At 35.8% G+C, this 20449-nt stretch overlaps 1 protein-coding gene and 1 non-coding gene across 2 annotated transcripts in view; both read right to left on the minus strand.

Moving 5' to 3' along the window:
- St6galnac3 (ST6 N-acetylgalactosaminide alpha-2,6-sialyltransferase 3) overlaps window positions 1-20449 on the minus strand; it is a 534011-nt gene that overhangs the window by 208711 nt on the left and 304851 nt on the right. The window contains exon 3 of the mRNA XM_042685641.1: window positions 2482-2891. Within this exon, the coding sequence (XP_042541575.1) occupies window positions 2482-2891 (410 nt within the window). The remainder of the gene's footprint in view (window positions 1-2481; window positions 2892-20449) is intronic.
- LOC122113127 lies at window positions 13861-13967 on the minus strand. Its single transcript, XR_006148386.1, has one exon. It is a non-coding gene; the product is annotated as a U6 spliceosomal RNA (small nuclear RNA).

Genomic DNA, 20449 nt, shown 5'->3' on the forward strand with positions numbered 1-20449 from the left:
ACAGGAAAACATTTGTTAACGAAATGAAATGATGTCTGATATTTGCACCAAAATAATATCTGGGGAAGGAAAGAGTAAATAGGGCACACAAGAAATAGGACATGAGTTAATAATTAGTCAAGTTGAGTGGGTGCTGATACAGAGGTTATTTCATTGGTTATTGCTTTAGATGTTCAATGTTTCCTTCATAAAATATTTTAGAAGATAACTATTGTTTGAAATAGCATCAGTAAATACCAGAGCACCATGAGAAATCCTTAAACAATACACTTTTACCACAGCTGAAATTAAGACTGTGACTTAAATCATCAAGTGAATAGGTGAGGTCATTTTGACCACTCTTACATTGTCTAATCAGATTCTCATCCACTCTTCCCATTGCTAAAACAGAGCTGCCTTCTGTCTGATTGTATACTCAGAAAAGTAACCAGACAGGAAAGAGATTCAGTGGAAAAACAACCAGCAAGGAGGCATCGTAAAATAGCTTTGACCTTTTAAAGCAAACTTTTATTTTGGTAATTCCACAAGCCAAATGATATCTTCAAATTACTTTTACCAAGTGAATAAAATTACCAAGCAATTTTTCCACTCTGTAAACAGCTTTTCTCATCACAGCCTTCCCAAATTGTTTTCTCCCTGTCCTTATGCAGTGCACACATCTGTGACAGTGTTGTTTTACTGAGAGATTACAGCAAAAGCCACACGATACACATGTATAGAAACAAACACCACGCTAAGCTCTTCACTGATTCTAGGGTTTATAGTTACAACTTTGGGATACCCTGAGGGATAACCCCAATCAAATACAAAATATGTCTAACTAATTGCATTGCTCCAGGCTACTGAGAGACCAGAGGTTTCCAAAACCCTTTGAGAATGGCCCTATTTATATAAAATGGTGCCACAAGTGAATGTGTGTTTTTTTTTTTTATGTGACAGACCCATTCTACTTATTTCTTTTCTATCCAGCCAGCTATGTGACCCTGATTCAGATATAACCTTTGGGATTCTCCTTGAAAACTCGAATAATTAACAAGACTCATTTTATGGCTTTTTTTCTATCATATTTCACATGAAGCAATATATTTCTACACAAAAGCAGAAAATGCTCAGTTCCAGGCAAAAGTCTACTCACATTATTAGTAGGAGAGTTGGTCTACCTAAGATTTAAAATTTATCAGCAGTAAAATTGCATCCAGAGATTGCAGAAAAGATCTCTGTTCAAGCATATACTGCAATATAATTAAAACTTTAGATCAGATCATATTGAGGAAATAAGAATGCTGATATTATAATTGAAGCTCAATTATTGTTCATCATATTGCACAAATAAGCAAAATTCACAAATAATTTAAAACTTTAGCTACTAGTTTCAATATCTTCTTCTAGCAGTTGTTTATTAGAGCTAAATGTATCAACCAGAACTGGCTGATTTTAATTTTGCTTCTCTCCCTTGAACTGGTTCTATTTCTAAAGGTGAAGAAAAATGGCAAGTGACAGAATGACAGTAGAGTTGAGGAGGCTGAAAAAGGAACAAAGAGAGGAAAGTGGGGAGGGCAGGGAAAGGGGAGGAATGAGGTGAGCATGCCTGAATGAAAGGAAGTGGTGAGAGTATTTTACAGAATGGTACAGAAAGATGAATATAATAAGCAATGCAAATTGGTTTTTGGATAATTGAGTGAAGGGTATTTATACTTCATTTCTCTTCAAGAATCCATCTGCTAATGATTTTAAGTAATGCATAATTTCAATATGGTATTTAGCTTACCAAGTTAGATATCTGACTATGGTATTGAATATCTCAAGGTCTATTTGCATGGGAAAAGCTATGAAATATTATTAGAGTATCTATAGCCTGCTCTATCCAGAGGAATTAAGGTCAACCCATAATCCTAAAGTTCCTTAACATTCCTATGTGGGTTTTTGGGGGTTTTGTTGTTGTTATTGTTGTTGTTGTTTTTGTCAGTCGTGGGCCCTGAACTCTGTGCCTGGGCACTGTCCATCAGCTCTTCAGCTCAAGGCTAGCATGCTACCACTTGAGCCACAGTGCCACTTCTGGCTTTTGTTTTCTGCTTATGTGGTGCTGAGGAATCGAACCCAGGGACTCATGCATGCAAGGTAAGCGCTCTACCACTGAGCCACCTTCCCAGCCTATTAAAGCAGAAATATGTAGACTTCCTCTATTGGCTGAAATCCAATTTGATCAATAGTGAGTTGTGCTATATAAGAAAAAGATCTAAAGACATTGTAGAGGAGCACCCAGGCTTTCTTGGATCCTTAAGCCAATTAAAATAGAGAGAACAGAAGGCAGTGTAGGTGGAATTAATGGGACCTAGTTGCTGGCTCATCAAGTAATCATAATAGTCAAAAATATGTATAGTGATCAGTATAAAAAGTAACTCTGTTCATTTTATAGCTGACAAAAGGACTCTGCAAAGATTTAACATAAAAGACAATAAGGCTGCTTTGGAGAGGACTTACCTATCTTTCCCAGTTTCCTTCTTAAACATTCCATCGCAGTAACTCATGCGCTTCTCTGTGGTCACATAAATTTGGGCATTTGGGTAGACATCAACCGTCTTTTTCAACATGTTGTAAACGATTCCATTGCCATCCTTCCTCATGTTGCGAAAAGGACCCCAAATAACATAAATAGTGGCGTTTGCTTCTTTGAAAAAATAGTCAGGGTTTTTTAGCAAAAGAGGAACACTGGTGTGGGACACAACTCGGATCATAGTCATGTGGCCAACATCTTCTTCATAACCTTTGGTGGGGGCATTGTTCATTCTCCAAATGCAAGACGACTGATCAATCTCACTTCCCACCTTCTGTCCAACCATCTGACCTGAGTTGGACACTACGGCACAAAGGTCACAGTCCAGTTGCAAAGGCTGTAAAACAAAAAGAGGAAGAAAACAGGTGGTAAATTTGACCTAGTCAAACAATTTCCTCTGGGAAAACTAAAATGTCAGGTACTGCATGACTGACAAAGTAGGGAATTATCTGAAATACACATGCCAATCCCACAGGCTCTGACATAAGTTATCCAGATAGCAATATGCTTCCATTAAAAAAGCAAATTCATATGGTTCAAAAATTAATTAATTTTTCAATCTCATCTTCTGATTTAAAATTATGTAAGGGAAATGTCACTTGTTTTCCACTCTAAATGTTGAATTTTTAAATTTAAAATTGTAACTTCAAATGAAATTGGGAAAGATGGAAAGATTTGATCTCTGTAATCAGATTGGAGGCGATGGAAGAGATACAAAAGAAATGAACTCAGGCATCAATCCTGCATATAGTTATAGCTGATTAAAAATGTGAAGATTTCAGCAGATTCAGGCTCTATGGAAGATTTTCAGAACCCAGAACTATTTACAACAACAAATGCTAGGCTGGAAAATATTATACAGATGCTTAAAAACTTTCCCCAAGTCACCATTTTAATGGATCTTCATGTTTACATTTCTAAGTGAGTAAGGATAGGCTTCATTTAAGAACTCAGCAAAACCATGTTCATGGTCTCTGGAGTTAGTCTAACTCTTCCATTTTTAACTGAACAAGGGAGTCAAAGAAACTCAGAAGTGAAACATGGACTTTCAGAACTTGTAAATAATAAAAGTTACAATGGTTCACATCTAGATGTTCTAACTCTAAGAAGTCATTGTTCTTCCCATTATTCCCTGCTTTCTTGCCTTCTAAAATTATCACATAAATATCTTCCATCCTGTATTCATTCAATAACGATAAAGAAACATGCTTTGAGAATGTACAACTTACTCATTGCCCTACTATGAAATTCCAGCTGTTGCGCCTGGCTTTCAGCCAGAAATGTCACTGTGCCTACTGGTGAGTAGCCTCTCTCTCTCATGAGGTCCTATCCTTATTTTACTTGATGGATTGTACTTTAATTTATTGTTTAATTATACCTGTCCTTTAGACAGTGAATTTTGTAAGAACAATATCTTATCTTCTTTTTAACCTCACTCCTCAGAGATCCCTGAACTACATTAAAAGCACAATTGGTTAAAGTAGGGCATGAAAGAAATTGAATAAAAATAATTTATGAGGAGTCTGAGCACTGAATTTAATACTATGGAAGAAATGGACTTTTCCAATTAATTTAGAATAATTCTTGATTTAGATGAAAAGAGAAAAAGCAATCTAGAAGAAACAGATCAACATAATAGCAGGCTCGGTCTGTTGCAATCTACGTGGATAAACTAAGAAATAAGGTACCTCAGAAAAGTCACAGAGACAATAATCTTTCCTACCTGTGATAGATACCTGCAGTAAATATGGAACTCCCACTATGCAGGAAGCACACTTTCAAGAGTTTAAATTCAAATATAAAAATACACACAAAATTCCTGCCACAATAAGGCTTACATTCAAGTTCTAGTGATGTAATAAATGAAAAAGCATTTTCCATAATATGTTCTAAATCAAGAAAATTAAAATTTAATTAGAATTTAGGAAGAGAGAGAAAATGTCTGTGTATGTGTTTGGGGTGGGTTGATTATTAAAAGGCCTCGCTGAGAAAAAATAAGTGCCTTGTGCATGCTAGACAAGTGCTCCAACACCGAAACATATCCTCACTACAATATGAGTTGTCTTAAAACTCTACTGTCAAGAAAGCTACCGTCACCACGATTGCCCTGAGGATTCCGAAATAAACAGCAAATATTCCAGGCCTTATGTTAGGATAGTTCTACTCCAGGGGGAAAGGAGATTAGACTCCTTTGGAACAGGAATTTTATGTTGGTGCTGTGGTAAACTCTTTTAACAGTGGGCAATGAGGGCACAAAAGGCTGTTTTGGGGGTGAGACATCAACCTATATTCTTCTAGACAATATTCTTGTTATTACATAATTTTCAGCATAGACTAACAACCATTACATAGTGATGACCTCCCAATGCACAGATGTAATTTGCTGCCTAATTTATATTGTGTGTGTGTGTGTGTGTGTGTGTGTGAGTGTGTGTCATATGGCACACGCCAACTCATCACTGAGATACATTCAGTGTTTCACTGGATAATAAAATCATATTTGGGGACTAGCTTCTTGTAAGACTTAAAATACAAAAAAACTAAAGAAGAAAGAAAATGTATGGGATGAGTTCTTTCTATAAAATATAACAATCTGCATTGGATTTCCCAGTGATTAGAGTGAATTAGTTGGTTCTGCTGTAACAAGGCTTAATTTAACTAATAAGAATCAGCAGACTGGTCTCATTTGACAGTTGTAACCTCTGAATGTGATCCATTAAGACATCACAATCTGTTTCATGACAATATATTGGGATGTCACAGCTGTGCAGATTATGAGGTCAGCAGCTGACTAACTGCTTGAGGGCACACAGTGGGAACAACAGTCTCTTGTTTATGTAACAAATGGGCAATTGGGAAGAGGGCTAGCAAGGAAATGGCTTTGGGAGATAGTGAAGATCTTGGAATAGCCTTCCTTTTACAATTCCTTGGGCTATACAGTTACTTTGACTAGTCTCAAGAGACAATCACATATGTGTATTTGATCACCATCTAACTTCCTGAAAAAGGTACCAGGACACTTGGCTGAATACAAGGACTGTTCCATTTACCATTTTAGTTACATGGACCATTTTAAAGTATGGCAGGAACTTAAGGTCTTATTAATGAAATATTTGTAATCAAAATCAGAAGGTTCATGACATACAGAGAGCTAGTAAAGCCCCAAGGTATACATTTATATATTTAATGGCTGGCACTTTGAAAATACTGCAAGCCAAGATCAAACAAAAAATACCCAGGCATAGAAGGGTGGTTTGATTTAAGAGCCGCCTTTTCCAGTTATCTTTTGTTTCTTTCATTAGCTTTGTTGTCACATATTTGCTCTCAACTTTCTCAGTTAAATGCCCTGCTGTTTCTTGAACTCGCTTACATCTGATTTGGGGGCCTTGCTTGAAAACTGTATTAGATACACATTTGGGGGAATTGTTCTGCCTCAGTAAATAATGATTCTCTTTCTAGATTGAGGAATTGGATTTTCTAAGACCTTTGTTACAGTCAGGGAAGGACTGGTTCAAAACTCTGGTTCCAAGTTGTCAAACTTTGTCTTAATTTTGAATTCTCTTTTTCAGTTGAGTTACTTACTTTTTATTTATTTTCACTAAAATACTTGTCCTCTGGATCTTGGCTCTTGTACTATAAATATTTTTCAGAATACTGCTTGGATTTGGTATGTGTCTATAAATTAAGAATATAATAAGAATTGACTCTCTCTGGGTAGCTCTGTTCCTATTAAAGACCAACCATAAATGTCAAATTGTACCTTTCAATTTATTTTAAAACTGTAATAACATTGTATTTTTTAGGTGATTGCTCTCTTTGTGAAAGTATACAACTCTGTACTGAATGTTTGAAAATAATCAGCTTGTTATCCAATAGACCACAAACAAGACCACACTAAAGCTACCGGCACTACCATGTCCATTGCAGCATTGCTTACCATGTCTAAGATGTGGAATCAATCCATATGCCCCTGAGTAGATGAATGGATAAAGAAAGTGTGGTTGGGCTGGAAAGGTGGCTCAGTGGTAAAGTGCTTGCCTTGCATGCATGAGGTTCTGAGTTCAATTTCTCAGCACCACATAAGCAGAAAAAGCTGGAAGTGAAACTGTAGCTCAAGAGGTAGAGTGCTAACTGAGAGCTGAAGAGCTGAGGGACAGCACCCAGGCTCAGAGTTCAGGCCCCACGACCAACACACAAAAAATAAAGAAAGAAAGAAAATGTAGTATATATACACAATGTAATTCTATACTTCCATCAAAAATAATGATATTGCACCATTCATAAGGAAATGGAAAAAGTTGGAAAAAATCATATTAAGCAAAGTAAACCGGACCTAAAGAAACATAGTTGCATGTTTTCCCTCATATGTGTAATTACAATGTGCCTATAAATTTACAAGTAAACACAATGGACGATAAAAGTTAAAAAATTACACTTGGACATCTTAAGTTATAAAGGATTCTAAACATCACAGTGAGCCCAAAGGAGGATATTCTTAGGAGAGGATCACAAAGGCTCAATAGCTATTTGCATATGATCATATAAAATGATGTTTAGCTAGGTGCTAGTGGCTCACACCTGTAATCCTAGCTACTCAGGAGGTTGAGATCTAAGGAGTAAAGTTCAAAGCCAGCCCAGACATGAAAGTCTATGAAATTCTTGTTTCCAATAAATCACCAGAAAACAAGAAGTGGTGCTGTGACTCAAGTGGTAGAGTGCTAACCTTGTGCTGAAATGCTGAGGGACAGAACCCAGGCCCATGACCGACCAAAAAAAAAAAAGAAAAGAAAAGATGTTTACTGAAATTTGCTCCAAGAAATGGAAATAGAGGTTTTTTTGTTCTTTTCCCTTTTCTGTCATTGTTTTTGATTTCTGTACATTTATTTTATCTTGCATGTCAAGTTTTTCTGTTTAAAGGAATGTAAGGAGGAACACAGAAGTTCTGGGGCAAAGGGTGAACAAATACGGCAGTGATACCTACTATACAACTTGTGGAGGAAGGTGGTACCGTTGAAAAATAAAATGTACTCATCACTTGACCCATGTAACTGTAACACCTCTGTACATCACCTTTACAATAAAAATTAATTAAAAAACTAAAAACAGTCAGCTTGGAAAGAGTTAATAATTTGGTGAACTCTAGAAAGTCATATTAGTAAGCCAGCCTCATAGAAACAAACAGCACATTTTCTCATATTTAGAAGCTAGATCTAAACTACAAATATATACAATAACATATATAGGGCTCTATTCATAAACACACAAACTGACTACAGGATGGCAAACATAGGGGAAGAATCCAATGGGATTACTCTTCTGAACCAGTAATACACTGTTTATAAAAATGAATAGTGGAAACATGTTTTGGGAGGAAGAGCAAAACAAAGGCTCATGAATGAAGAGAGGTAGGAAGGGTGAGTAATTACAGTCAGTGTACATCATTGAAAAACTGAACTATGTAACTTGAGGGTAGGTAATGGAGGGGGGAAAATGGGAAAAACATTGGAAGGGGTGACACTGACCAAAAATCATTGTACTTATAACCTGACTTATGGAATTGTAAACTCTTTGAATTATTTTTTAATAGTAATAATAATAATAATAATAAATTTAAAAAGAATTTAGTGACATCTACCGAGCAGCCAAATAAACTTTACTTAGCACATATTATTTACAAGTCTTTATGAAGGGTAAAATAATTTTAAAATTCTAATCACAATGAACATTAGTCTCAGTACACAGCTCTGAGGTGTGAGGGGGAAATTTAATGATCAGCTAGAGGCCTGAGGAATTATTTTTAGAAAACAAGGCATCTCTCTGTGAAAATTGTGACACATTGACTCCTTGCAGGAATAAAAGAATTTCTTGATTGTTGGCTGGAGCACAAGAGAGTGAGAGAAAAATTAAGAAATTGTATGAGGACAACAAATAAGTATCATGTGACACAAAATTGATGCACATGTGACTGAATGCCTATTTTGGCTCAACCATCCTATTCAGTATTTTAGCACATCATCCCAAAGTTGCAAAATAGACTACAAAGTTAAGTTTATAAAGCTAGCTAGCTTTGGGGGTAAAAAGAGGAGCATGTTACTTGACATGAAATGTGCTCACAGAAGCATGAAGAAGTAGGAAATATTAAAGAACGGTATTAACTTACAATATTGCTCATATACATGAAACTATCTCAAATATCAGCCAATGTCATCTTAAAACTATGTACAACAAAATTTTAATTACTGCTATCCAGGAAAATGATTAAACCAGGGCAAAGCCCCTACAGATACAGGTTCTACTGGAATGTAAGAATTTGTATATGATAAAGGCATCATATGCAAAATTCTGGCATGCTGTAAGAAATTATGTGAATTTTTTTCTCTTAATATTTTTCATTTCTAATGTGGCTGAAATTTCATTCTGAGATAAACTAATTGTGACCAACTGTATTATGTTTAAAATGTTCTTTCACATTTGCTTTCTCAATTTGCTTTTCAGACTTTTTTTAAAAAAACAAGTAGTGAGATGTTTTTTTTCTCTTTCAAACAATAAATAATTACCATAAATGTCTGGGATTGAAAACAAGAGCATGGCAGATGATATTGGTTTGGAACTTGGTCTCACAGATAGAGTAAAAGCTCTCCTTGCACAAAAACCTCCTTGAGCTACACTTGCTTTAGAAAACCACACTGGTTCTTTGAAATCCATGGGAAGTCATGGTAGCTGGAGGTGGTCTAAATATCCTGTAACTCATAGCTCACTCTGTGCTCTGTACTTACAAAGATCTAGGGCTGGATACTCTGCTCATACTACAGGTCACTTTACATCATGCAGAGGAGCATTTAACAAATATAAAAATGAATTACTTTTAAAAAACACATTAAAAATATATGCAGGAGGAAACTGATTCTTAAGAAGGTTCTGTATTCTTGATTATATGAGTGAGGGGAAGGGTAGAAATGCTCTGTGCCATTTTTATAATGTGTCAGCTTCATTTTCTTGTGTTTAACCAATGCATTATATATATATAGTCTTCAGAAGTCATTTTACCTATCTTGATATTACCAATTGACTCTTTCTTGGAAGGAAGGAGAGAGAAGAGGAGAAGGAGAGAAGGTAAGAGGGAGGGAGAAAAGAAGTAAAGAGAAGGAGAGAGAAAGGAAGAAAAGAAGGTAGGCAGGAAGGAAGGAAGGAAGGAAGGAAGGAAGGAAGGAAGTAGGGAAAGAAAGAAAGGTTGGCTAAAATTAACAGTGTGCACATAGACATATCTCGTATCCTATTACCTTCACCTGTTTGGTATGCCAACTCACTGTACTAACCCAGTTTTTACCTTGTTTCTTTCCAGCCATTCTGGGAAAATTCCTTCTTTTCTTGGATGTGAACTTGATGCACTATAATTTTTGAATAATACATTGGGACAATTGCCAACCACTGTACACTTTAATCAGTAAGAAGAATGAAATATTTAACCTTTATTTTTCTCTCTGAATAAGCTTGTAGACAATTAAACAGACAATTAAAATCTGTGAAATAAAATCTCCCAAACAGTTGGTTTCCTTAGCAAAAGAAATTACTATAAATGAAAGGTCACCTGTCAACTAGTTCTAGTTATTAAATCTTTGCATTTATCACTAAGGTGGCTCTGTAGAAAACGAAGGTCAAGACATTAAATTATGAAACAGTCAGGATTAGAAAAGGTCATGAAAAATGCAAGGAAAAATTAGCCAAACCTGCTACTAACCAGGGATGGATCAAGAGTGGATAGTTTAATCTTACTCTTAAAGCCCTATTCCGAAAATGAATTTCCATCCATGTCATGAAATCTTAACAAAGAAACAAAAACTTTGTTCACCTTAAATAAAACCAAGAACTTTGATAAATACTTCAGAACAAAAGATTGTATGACTCAAGTTAGCCTAAATTATTAAAAACATTGTTTTGCACTATCCTAATGGATACTTCCATTTCCACTGTAAAAGCACAATTTGAGAAGTGGGATACAGAACACCCATGTGCCTTCCAGGACAATTAAGAACTCACCACGCACTAATTTACTACTTTAATGTTGGAACAAATGAGATCTTTGTTTCTCATCATCCAATTTGAATGAATTTGAACAAAGCACATTGAACAAAGCTCCAGAGACCCACTCTTCAGTTGCTGCCATTTACTCCTCACTCTTCCTGAATGTCTTCAGAGTTTTAGTTTTAGAGGCTTCAACATGTATAATGACACCATTGGGGAATAGATTTTGCTTTATTCTCCTTGATGTTCTTTTGAGGTCTTTCAAGTGAAAGGTACAAAAGAGGCATTAACAATATGGCATTGTTTTTATTGCATGACAAAGAAAAAAAAAGTATTTTAATTTTTCCTGTGTTTCAGGAATGATTAAGCAAGCTGTTTTCATCTACACAGAGTCATTTTCAGAGTCACTTTCAGTCACTTTCTACCTGTAAGCAAAGATTTCTGAGGATTGTTCTAGAAAGAAATCGGCCCAGCTTACCCACACCAGCCTGCCAATGGACTTTGCCTCTCCACAAACCAACATCCTCCAGTTAATGCAGCTTTCAAAAGTGGCATGTATAAATCATACCCCATGAGTAGCAGTGACATAAAAATCAAGATTTGATAACCCATTGTTTGGTTCTGACTCTCTGTGGATTCGGGAAATGGCATTTACTTTGGTTTCTACCTGGTGACATTATATCCAAGCATAAAATTTAATATGGGGGTGCATAAAAATGTTAATGTCAAGAAATAATTCTACAACAGGCAACATAAAGCTATGCTTTGCAGTTGCTATAGATGATGTGACTTTTTATTTGGAAGTTTCTCAAGGGAATGAGTCTGTCTAATGACAGAGGTTTGTGTAATGAAGGCTCTCTCCAGATAGGGAGGCAAAAAACAAACAGATAAACAATCAAAAAAACAAACAACAAAAACTCCACATTTTCTTAAACCAAAAGGAGTTTTCCATTGAAGACTAGAATAAGGGAAATAATTCGTAATCTACTATCCCAGTGGGAAATACTAAAGGTTGACTAGTTTTATGAATAATTTACCTGAACAATTTACATTTTATTTCCCTCTCCTTTTAGAAAGATCACACCAGAACCTGTGGCTAACATACAGTCCAAGTACATCACATAAGGAAGGAAACTGATACCTGGTATGGTGGTAGTGTCATAATATGACATTCATCTAGGGTCATGACTATCAACAGGCTGTACTTTGTAATGACTGGGACACAAGCCATGACTCATAATGATTTGACTCCATCTCAGGCCAAATGACCTAGGCAACTTGAGTATGGGCTCCTGGCTGTTGGTATTTTCTTTTAAAGTTCTACATACTTCCTATATGTATTTGGATTCAAGGAGCACTGTCATAGAGAAATCAGCAATAATTGATCAAAATGATGGGGAAAAAGGTCTCTTGGCCACTAGATGGAGAAGGTGTATGGGGAAGAAATGCTTCTAGTCACTCTATAAATAACAGGGAGACTGACAAGCAGCAGTTAAAGGTGGAATCATCTGTTATGAGTCAATCATTTTAAAGAGCAAATGGAGTAGACACTGGTAGTACTAAGCCTGAGAGATTTTATTTCTCATGATGTCAATGTTAATATAACATTAGAGTTTTCATTTGTTTTGTCTAGAATTTACTTGGGTCTGTTTTATTTCTGTTAAGCAAGTAAGGGTTAATTATAGAGAAGTAGGGTAATAAGAAGTAAGACTAATAAGCTTCAGAAGAAGAAAAGACTTTGAAGAAAGAATATTTTGAGCAAAGGAGTTAAGGAAAAAGATCTACTCAAAATAGTAAGATCTAGCCAGGTGCTGGTGACTCACATCTAATCAATACTAGCTACTCCTGCCCAGGTAGGAAAGGCCATGAGACTCTCATCTCTAATAAATCACTCAGAAAACTGGAAGTGCACTGTGGCTCAAGTGGTAGAGTGCTAGCCTTGAGCTGAAGAGCTGAGGGACAGTGCCCAGGCCCAGAGTTCAAGCCCCATGACTGACAAAAGAAAAAATAAAAGAGTAAGATCTAGAAGACTGTAGTTAGAAGGTCACTAAAGTAACAAGCAAAAATCAACTAGGTTAGTGGCATGGCTCAAGTGGTAGAGTATCAGGCAAGCAATTGCTAGGCTTTGAATTCAAACCCTATACTAACTCTAAATGAATGAATGAATGAATGAATGAAATTATCAATAATGCCCAGTTGGGATTTAGAAATCATAGATACATGATAACTAATGGAAAATTACATATTCTTTTTAAGAATGTGCAGTAGCACAAACCTAGCATAAGAAAGAAGATAACCAGCCTGATCCAGGGAAGAAGTACATGGCAAATTATATTGAAAATGTTTGAAGCTTTCCCTGCAATAACTAGTATATGTCTAAGACAAGCAGAAAAGGTCAAAAGCTATGTACATATGACCATATAAGATGATGCTAAGCCATAGGGACACAAGAGGTTTGATCTTTGTTGCTGTTCTTTTAATTTACCTATAATCTAATATGTGATTTTTTTCCTTTTTTCATGTTTTTTTTATTGTGAAAATACTGTTCAGAGGGGTTACAGTTACATGAGCAAGGTAATGAATATATTTCTTTTTTTTGTTGCCTCCTCCTTTGTTTTTCCCTTACCATCCCTTCCCTCCCACTTCCACAACTACATTCCCCACCTAAATTGTAAAGTTCGCTGTTCAAAAGCGTCTTGTACATCTCATTGTTACAATGGGTCCACCTGCATCCCTATTTACACATTTTGTTTTTTCCCTTTCCCTCCCCAAATTATACTGACATCAAATACAGTGAAAACAGAGGTCATACCATGGGGGAGGAACATACAAAGCAACAAAAAAATCACATGGTACCTTATAGATACGTTAGAAACAAAAGCAAGAAAGAAAAAAAACTACTGTGTCCTTATCTTGGGGTTTATTTCACTTAACATCATCTTATATGGTCATATATACTTAACTTTTTACCTTTTCTGCTTGTCCTAGACTTATACTGGTTATTGCAAATAAGTATAATTTTTTTCCAAGTCTTTCCATTTCCTAACAAATGGGGCAATGTCATTCTTTCTGATGGAGGCATAGAATTCCATTGTGTATATATACCACATTTTCTTGATCCATTCATCTACTGAGGGGCATCTGGGTTGGTTCCATATCTTAGCTATGGTAAATAATGCTGCGATAAACATAGTTGTGCTGGTAGCTTTAGTATGGCCTTGTTTGTGATTGTTTGAGTAAATGCCCAAAAGTGGGATTTCTGGGTCATAGGGGAGCTCTATGTGAAAAATATGGAACACTTCAAGAATTTTCATGTCATCCTTTTGCAGGGGCCATGTTAATCTTCTCTATATCGTTCCAATGTTAGTATATGTGTTGCTGAAGCGAGCACTTATATATTCTTGAGTTAACTCAAGACTTGTGGTTCCATCTGAGACAGGCTTCAGAAGAAAAACTGTGGTATAAATTCTTGGTACTAGTTTTGAAGTGCAAAAAATAAAGTGCTCAATTTCATGCGTTAACAAAGTAAATAAAAGTCTCATCAGGAGTACTTCTGTTCAGACCAACTGTCCCATGGGAGATAACTCAAAGAGCTGGACAAGTACAAAACCATATATGTAAAACCATCAAGATTCCTAGCAAGAAGACAAGGCAAACCAACTTGGTTAAGTCTGCAACTTACTGACAACAAGAATTGCTATTGTGGCCCAAAGACAATTTGCATCTCTGGCAGAAAGAGCTGAACTCTAATTCTCTTGAGGCAAGAAGATCAAAGTCTCATCCAGATGCCAATATAAATAAACATCCACTGTGAACTAAGATTCTAGAATTCTCAGATGTATTCTAAAATTAAGTCAGAAAGAGAAATAAGCCAGTCTTACAAGATCTACTTCATGTCAGCTGGTTGTTTCTGAAACTCTCAATTTTGTAAGTTATATTATGTAGCTCTGAATTTCTAATGATTCTTAGACAACTGTCACTGGCAAAGAACAATCATCTGTAGAAGAAAAAAAATATCCTTAAAGGCCTAGAAATACTGTTACATCTAAATGTCCAAGTATAATGTCTAATATACACAATATCCCCAAATGTATGAAGAGACTAAAAAACACCATTGCAGAAAATCGATGAATAAAATAGTCATAGTAGAAATGCATATATAATATTAGAGGTCACAGACAACACAGTTCGCATTGTTCAAGGATATGAGAGCCAGGTGAAAACCTTGGCAAAGCATTAATAGTTACAAAAAATGATGGAGCAGATGTGAAGATACACTTAGAAGTTCTGGAATTGATAAGTACTGATAAAAATGAACAATTCAATGACTAGCTTTCACGGCAAATTGGATAAAGCTAAAGAAAGGATTCATGCAGTAGACTCTAGAAGCAAGACTTCAAATCAAAGCATGCAATTAAAAAAAGTAAGGTAACAAACTGGTAAAGCACGGTGAGAAGACTTGCAATACATTAATTTGAAATCCTAGAAAAAGAGGAAAGACATAAGGGATAGATAGAACACCAGAAAAAATTTCAGAAGTTATGAGAGCATGAGAACTCAAAAGGCTCACTGACAGGCAAAATAAATAAAAATAACCCTCCCTCCCCAATCTAAACCTATTATAGAGAAGCTGTAGAATTAAAAATACAATAAGGGGTATGTAATTTAGGAACTATAGTATCTTATTCTAAGACACATTTTCATGGGAAGAGGGAAATTTATTAAATACCATTATACTCTGATAAGCCTAGGGCATTTCCATTAACCTTGGGTAGAGTTCTCAACTGTCTAGTCTCATTCAGGTCTCATTCAACTAACATCTTTAAAATTACGGAGGACTCCAAGTAACCTTTGTGTATATGACCTAGATATATGTTGATATTTAACACATTAAAAATTTGAAATTAGAAAGCTTTAGAGCAGCTATCAATTCCTCTAAACATAACATAGATGGCATTTTCAAATGTTTTTAAATGGCAAGCTGAAGATAACAAACAGGTTTTCTAAAGTTCTAATTTTAACTCGAGAGTTCAACTTTTTCATAGGAAAAACAATTGTGCCTATTATTTCCTTGAAATGACAGGTTCATTTTACTCACTGTGAGAAAAAGCTTGTCAGACACTTAAATCTGAACATTTGTAATTTATTTCTGGATGTATTTCAAGCACAAATGGTGATCAATGAAATTCATCTGAAATTTTTTAAAATAAAAAGTTGGGGTGCTGGGTGCTAGTGGTTCATGCCTGTACTCCTAGCTACTTAGGAGGTTGAGGTTTGAGGATTATGCTTCAGTCAGTCCAGGCAGGAAAGTCTGTGAGACTCTTATCTCCAATTAACCACCAGAAAACTGGAAGTGATACTGTGGCTCAGTGGTAGAACCCTAGCCTTGAGTAAAAAGGAGCTTAGAGACAGTACCCAGATTCCAAGTTCAAGGACCACAAGTGACAAATATAAAAAATTAGGGAGAGCCGGGTGCTAGTGGCTCACGCCTGTAATCCTAGCTACTCGGGAAGCTGAGATCTGAGGATCATGGTTCAAAGCCAGCCCGGGTAGAAAAGTCTGTGAGACTCTTATCTCCAATTAACCACTAGAAAACTGGTAGAGCGCTTGCCTTGAACTGAAGAGATCAGGGATAGTGCCTAAGCCCAGAAGCTCAGAGTGCAAGCCCCACAACCGACCAAAAAAAAAAAATTAGGGAGAAACATAAATTGATATAATTTGCAGGATTCACTTGCTCTTACCTCAATGGAGGAAGTACAAGAATCCTGTAAAATTAACCCTTGAATAATGGTTAGAAACTATTAGTTAAGGAATGGTGACCGGTATTTTCTTAATTGGATAACATGTTGCACAGCAAAATTTCTTTTTCTTTTCTGCTAATACTGGGGCCTGAACTCAAAGCCTGCTGTCCCTTAGCTTTTGTACTCAAAGCTGGCACTCTACCACTTAAGCCCACTCCACTCCAGCTTTTTGGTAGTTAACTGGCAATAAGAATTCCATTGACTTTCCTCCGTGAGGTGAATTCAAACCACAACCCTCAGATCTCAGCCTCCAGAGTAGCTAGGATTACTGTCGTGAGCTGCTCATGCCTGGCTCAAAGCAGAGTTTCTATAAGCAAACATTAACCTAATCATGTCCTAAATTGTTCCTTTGAAACTGGGAATAAAACAGTAGTTCCTATTATGCAGTACTGTACTGAGACCCTGGGGGATAAAAAAGACATAAGGATTGAAATAGAAGAAATAGAAATATCTATAGACAAAGAGGAGAAGAGGAAGAGAATGCAGTAAATAATCCAATATATATCCTACAATACGAAGATGGGTGAGGGAAGGTGTACAGGGGAGGAGGGATGGATGAGAACGTTAAAAGGGTGACACATCAAAATATACTGCATTCACAAAATGCTTTGTTAAATAGCCACTCTTTTGTACTACTTAAAGTAATTTAAAAATATTAAAATGAACTTTAAAAATCTACAGATGACATGATGTGTTAAAAATTCATCTATAATTTGATATAACTTCTATTAGAGTCAGCAGGATTTCTAGATACAAATCAGGATGCAAATTGACTGCATTCAAATATGCTAGCAATAATAAAATTTGATGATATAGTTTATAAGTATACAATATAAAATATGAGGACCAACTCCAATAAAAGATATGTAATATGTGAAGAAAATAACAAAATGTATTGAGAAACATTTAGAAAGATAAGTACTTAAAGAGATGTAACATGTAGAGAACACTGAATAATATAAAGGTGTAAATTCTCAATTCATATGTAGATTTCAGTAGCCTCAATCTAAATACCTAAATAGCACAGCTTTCCTCTATAGATTAGTCTAACATTTATATGGTGATGCAAAAGGTCAAGAAAGCTAATCCAGCCATTCAGAGGAGGAATTAGCTGGTACAGGAACAAGGAAGGAAAATAGATTCAAGCAGACATAATAAGGAGCCTAGATAATTTGTGATAGAGATACCAAGCAGAATAATGGAAGGAAAAAAATCCATCGGTTTAAAAAAAACAGAACTGAAAGAATTGGATAATCTCATAGCAAAAAAAATAAATCTAGCTTCTCATTTATCCACAATTCAAGGCAAATTGGAAACCTGAAAGACAAGGTGGAATACTTTAAGAAGAAAGTATAAGATATTCATAACTTCATAGTAGAAAAAAAATTCTTAAAAAGTACCAGCGTTAAGGGAAACAATTGATAAGAGGAACTATACTCAGTTCTTCTCAAAACATTAATTAAGAGAATGAAAAAGCAGTTCAGGTGAAGGGTAGCTTCTTATAAAGGATTAAGTTACCAGTCATATAATAAATCTCTACAAGTACATAATGAAAGAAAGCCCAAACTGGGTACAAGACTCAATTACTACATAAAGTGGAAATTCAAATAACAAGTAAACATGAACACATGACTTATCATTAGTGGTGAGGAAAATAAAGAAGAAAATAAGATGATAAGATGTACAGCACTGGGTTGCCTGAAATTAAAATGTTTGATGCACATACATATTCTGTAGACTAATAGGTTGGAAAAAGTCACTACACTACAGCTCTAAGAGATTGTCAATGTACTATTTTATGAAAGCTCACACACTGAAGAAATGTTTCATTTGGTTAATGCAATTTCACAAAACTATTTAGGAACGTCGCCCACCCTGCTACATACAAACTTAGTAGGAACCTCAACATTCTGTTACCAATAGCATCTCATAAAACGATGGTTGGGACTGAAATCTAGAAATTCTAAACTATAGACATTCTCACTAGGGCTGGGAACAAGACTTGAATGCCTGCTCATACTTTGACACTTTCACACTGTATTGGACACTTAACACAGTAACAGAAGCCCAATAGTGGGGTAAAAAGAAGCATTATTAGTTCTAGAAGAAAGGCGGAAAAAAAGATTATTTGCAGATAATATGATTGTCCTCCTTGCAAATATAACAAGCCAAAGAAAAATCAGAATTAATAGAAGAATATAAAATTGTAGCTATCTATGCCATGAATACAGAAAAGTCACTAATGGTACATAGCAAAGAAGGAAAGAAGGAAGGAAGGAAGGAAGGAAGGAAGGAAGGAAGGAAGGAAGGAAGGAAGGAAGGAAGGAAGGAAGGAAGGAAGGAAGGAAAGAAGGAAGGAAGGAAGGGGAGGGAGAGAGGAAGGAAGAGGGAGGGAGGGAAGGAAGGAGGGAGAGAGAGAGAGAGAGGAGAGAGAGAGAAACAAAGAAACAAAGAAAGAAATTCCAATAGAAAAAGGTTCAATATGCAACAGCAAATAGCATGCAAATTCCTAGGGGGAAACTGAATAAGAAATTTGCAAATGAGCTAAGAAAAATGAACACTTTATATAAGAAAAACTGCGATAAATTGTCAATGTGGATATTTAATTATAATGTGGATATTTAATTATAAGTGGTTTTTAGGCAAAAAAATTAATTTTTATACCCAGACTAGATGCTAGTTGAAGTTTATTTCAGGTCCAAGGTCATATGATCTTTATTATTGGAATAACTAAAACCCTTTGAGTTGTGAAAATTAGACATGAGGATTTAAATATAATATTTATACTTGCTTTGGAGTCTCTTGTTCCTTCATTGCTATGGTAATTATAGTTTGAAATCCTTTTCTTGTTTGAATAATTATTTTTAAACTACTTTAAATCTTCTTTAGATATCATGGGTTATTGACCCAGTAAATGAAATTACTGAGTCCACAGTATTTTTAATGCCTTAATGAAGTGGCATTCTAAGATGCTCAATCCCTGTAGCCATGTAAAGCATAGTAATTAACTAAAACTGAAACTTACCACCCTCCTACTATCCTAGACTGCAGATACTAAGCAAACCAAAGACTCTACTCAGAGCTTGGAGGATCAAAAGCAAACAAATAAATCATTATTCACAGTATGATTTGACCAAACTGCTGAACCAAATGGTGTGGGGCATTCTGGCCACAATTTGAAGAGCCAATTTTGGACTTAAAAGGTATCTTAGCCTACTACTTGAAGCTTCTATCAGTCTATTATTTGAATGTCCAAGAATGGATAATTAATAAAAAAAGACAGATTTATTTCATACAGTTCTGGAAGTCCAAGGATAAGGAGTCTAAATCTGCTGAAACCATCCCACGGCAGCAAGCTAAAGGCAGAAGGGCAAGCGTGTGTGGGTGCCCACATACATGAATAGAGCACTGGAGGCCACATGATCCTTTCAGCAGGCAGTATCTAATAATGATGGAACATTAGACTCCTCAGTATAAATCCTCATGACCGAATGACCATGTAAAGGTTCCATTTCTCAAGTTTACAACTTTGGGGAACCCATTCAAACCACAGCGGGAGATTTTTGTTTTTGCTAGTATGTTCAGAAAAATCTAAGAAGCTGGAATTTCTGAATCTCCATGGAATAATTTTGGTAAATAATAAAATGTCAAGCTAATTGATTTTCAAAGGTCAAATTAGGAGAGTGGAGATGTGTCTCAATGTCTCAAGTGGTAGAATGTCAGCCCTGAGGAGAAAAAAAGGAGGAGGTGGGGGAGAGTGGCCAGGCTCTGCGTTCAAGTCTCTCTAAATTTGTATTGGTTTTTATTGGCAATTTATGAACCAAGTAACACCTCGTCTTCAAAAGTAGGAAGATATTCCCATAAATTCAGCTAGTAGACAGGTGGGTTTTAGAGGCAGAAAAAAACTGGTAAAACAAGAAGGAAAAAGAAGCAAACTGCAGTTTTAAAGTTACTTTTCTGACAGATGTGTGGCAAAGGGAACTTCTAACCTTCCAAATCCAGAGTGACTCACTGACCCTCTGAATTCATTGGGTCAAAAAATTCCTATTTTCCCGGAGCCCTGGACTGCTTG

The sequence above is a fragment of the Dipodomys spectabilis genome, unplaced genomic scaffold (genome assembly GCF_019054845.1).
Source record: "Dipodomys spectabilis isolate Male_0828 unplaced genomic scaffold, ASM1905484v1 ptg000002l, whole genome shotgun sequence".
NCBI lineage: Eukaryota > Metazoa > Chordata > Mammalia > Rodentia > Heteromyidae > Dipodomys > Dipodomys spectabilis.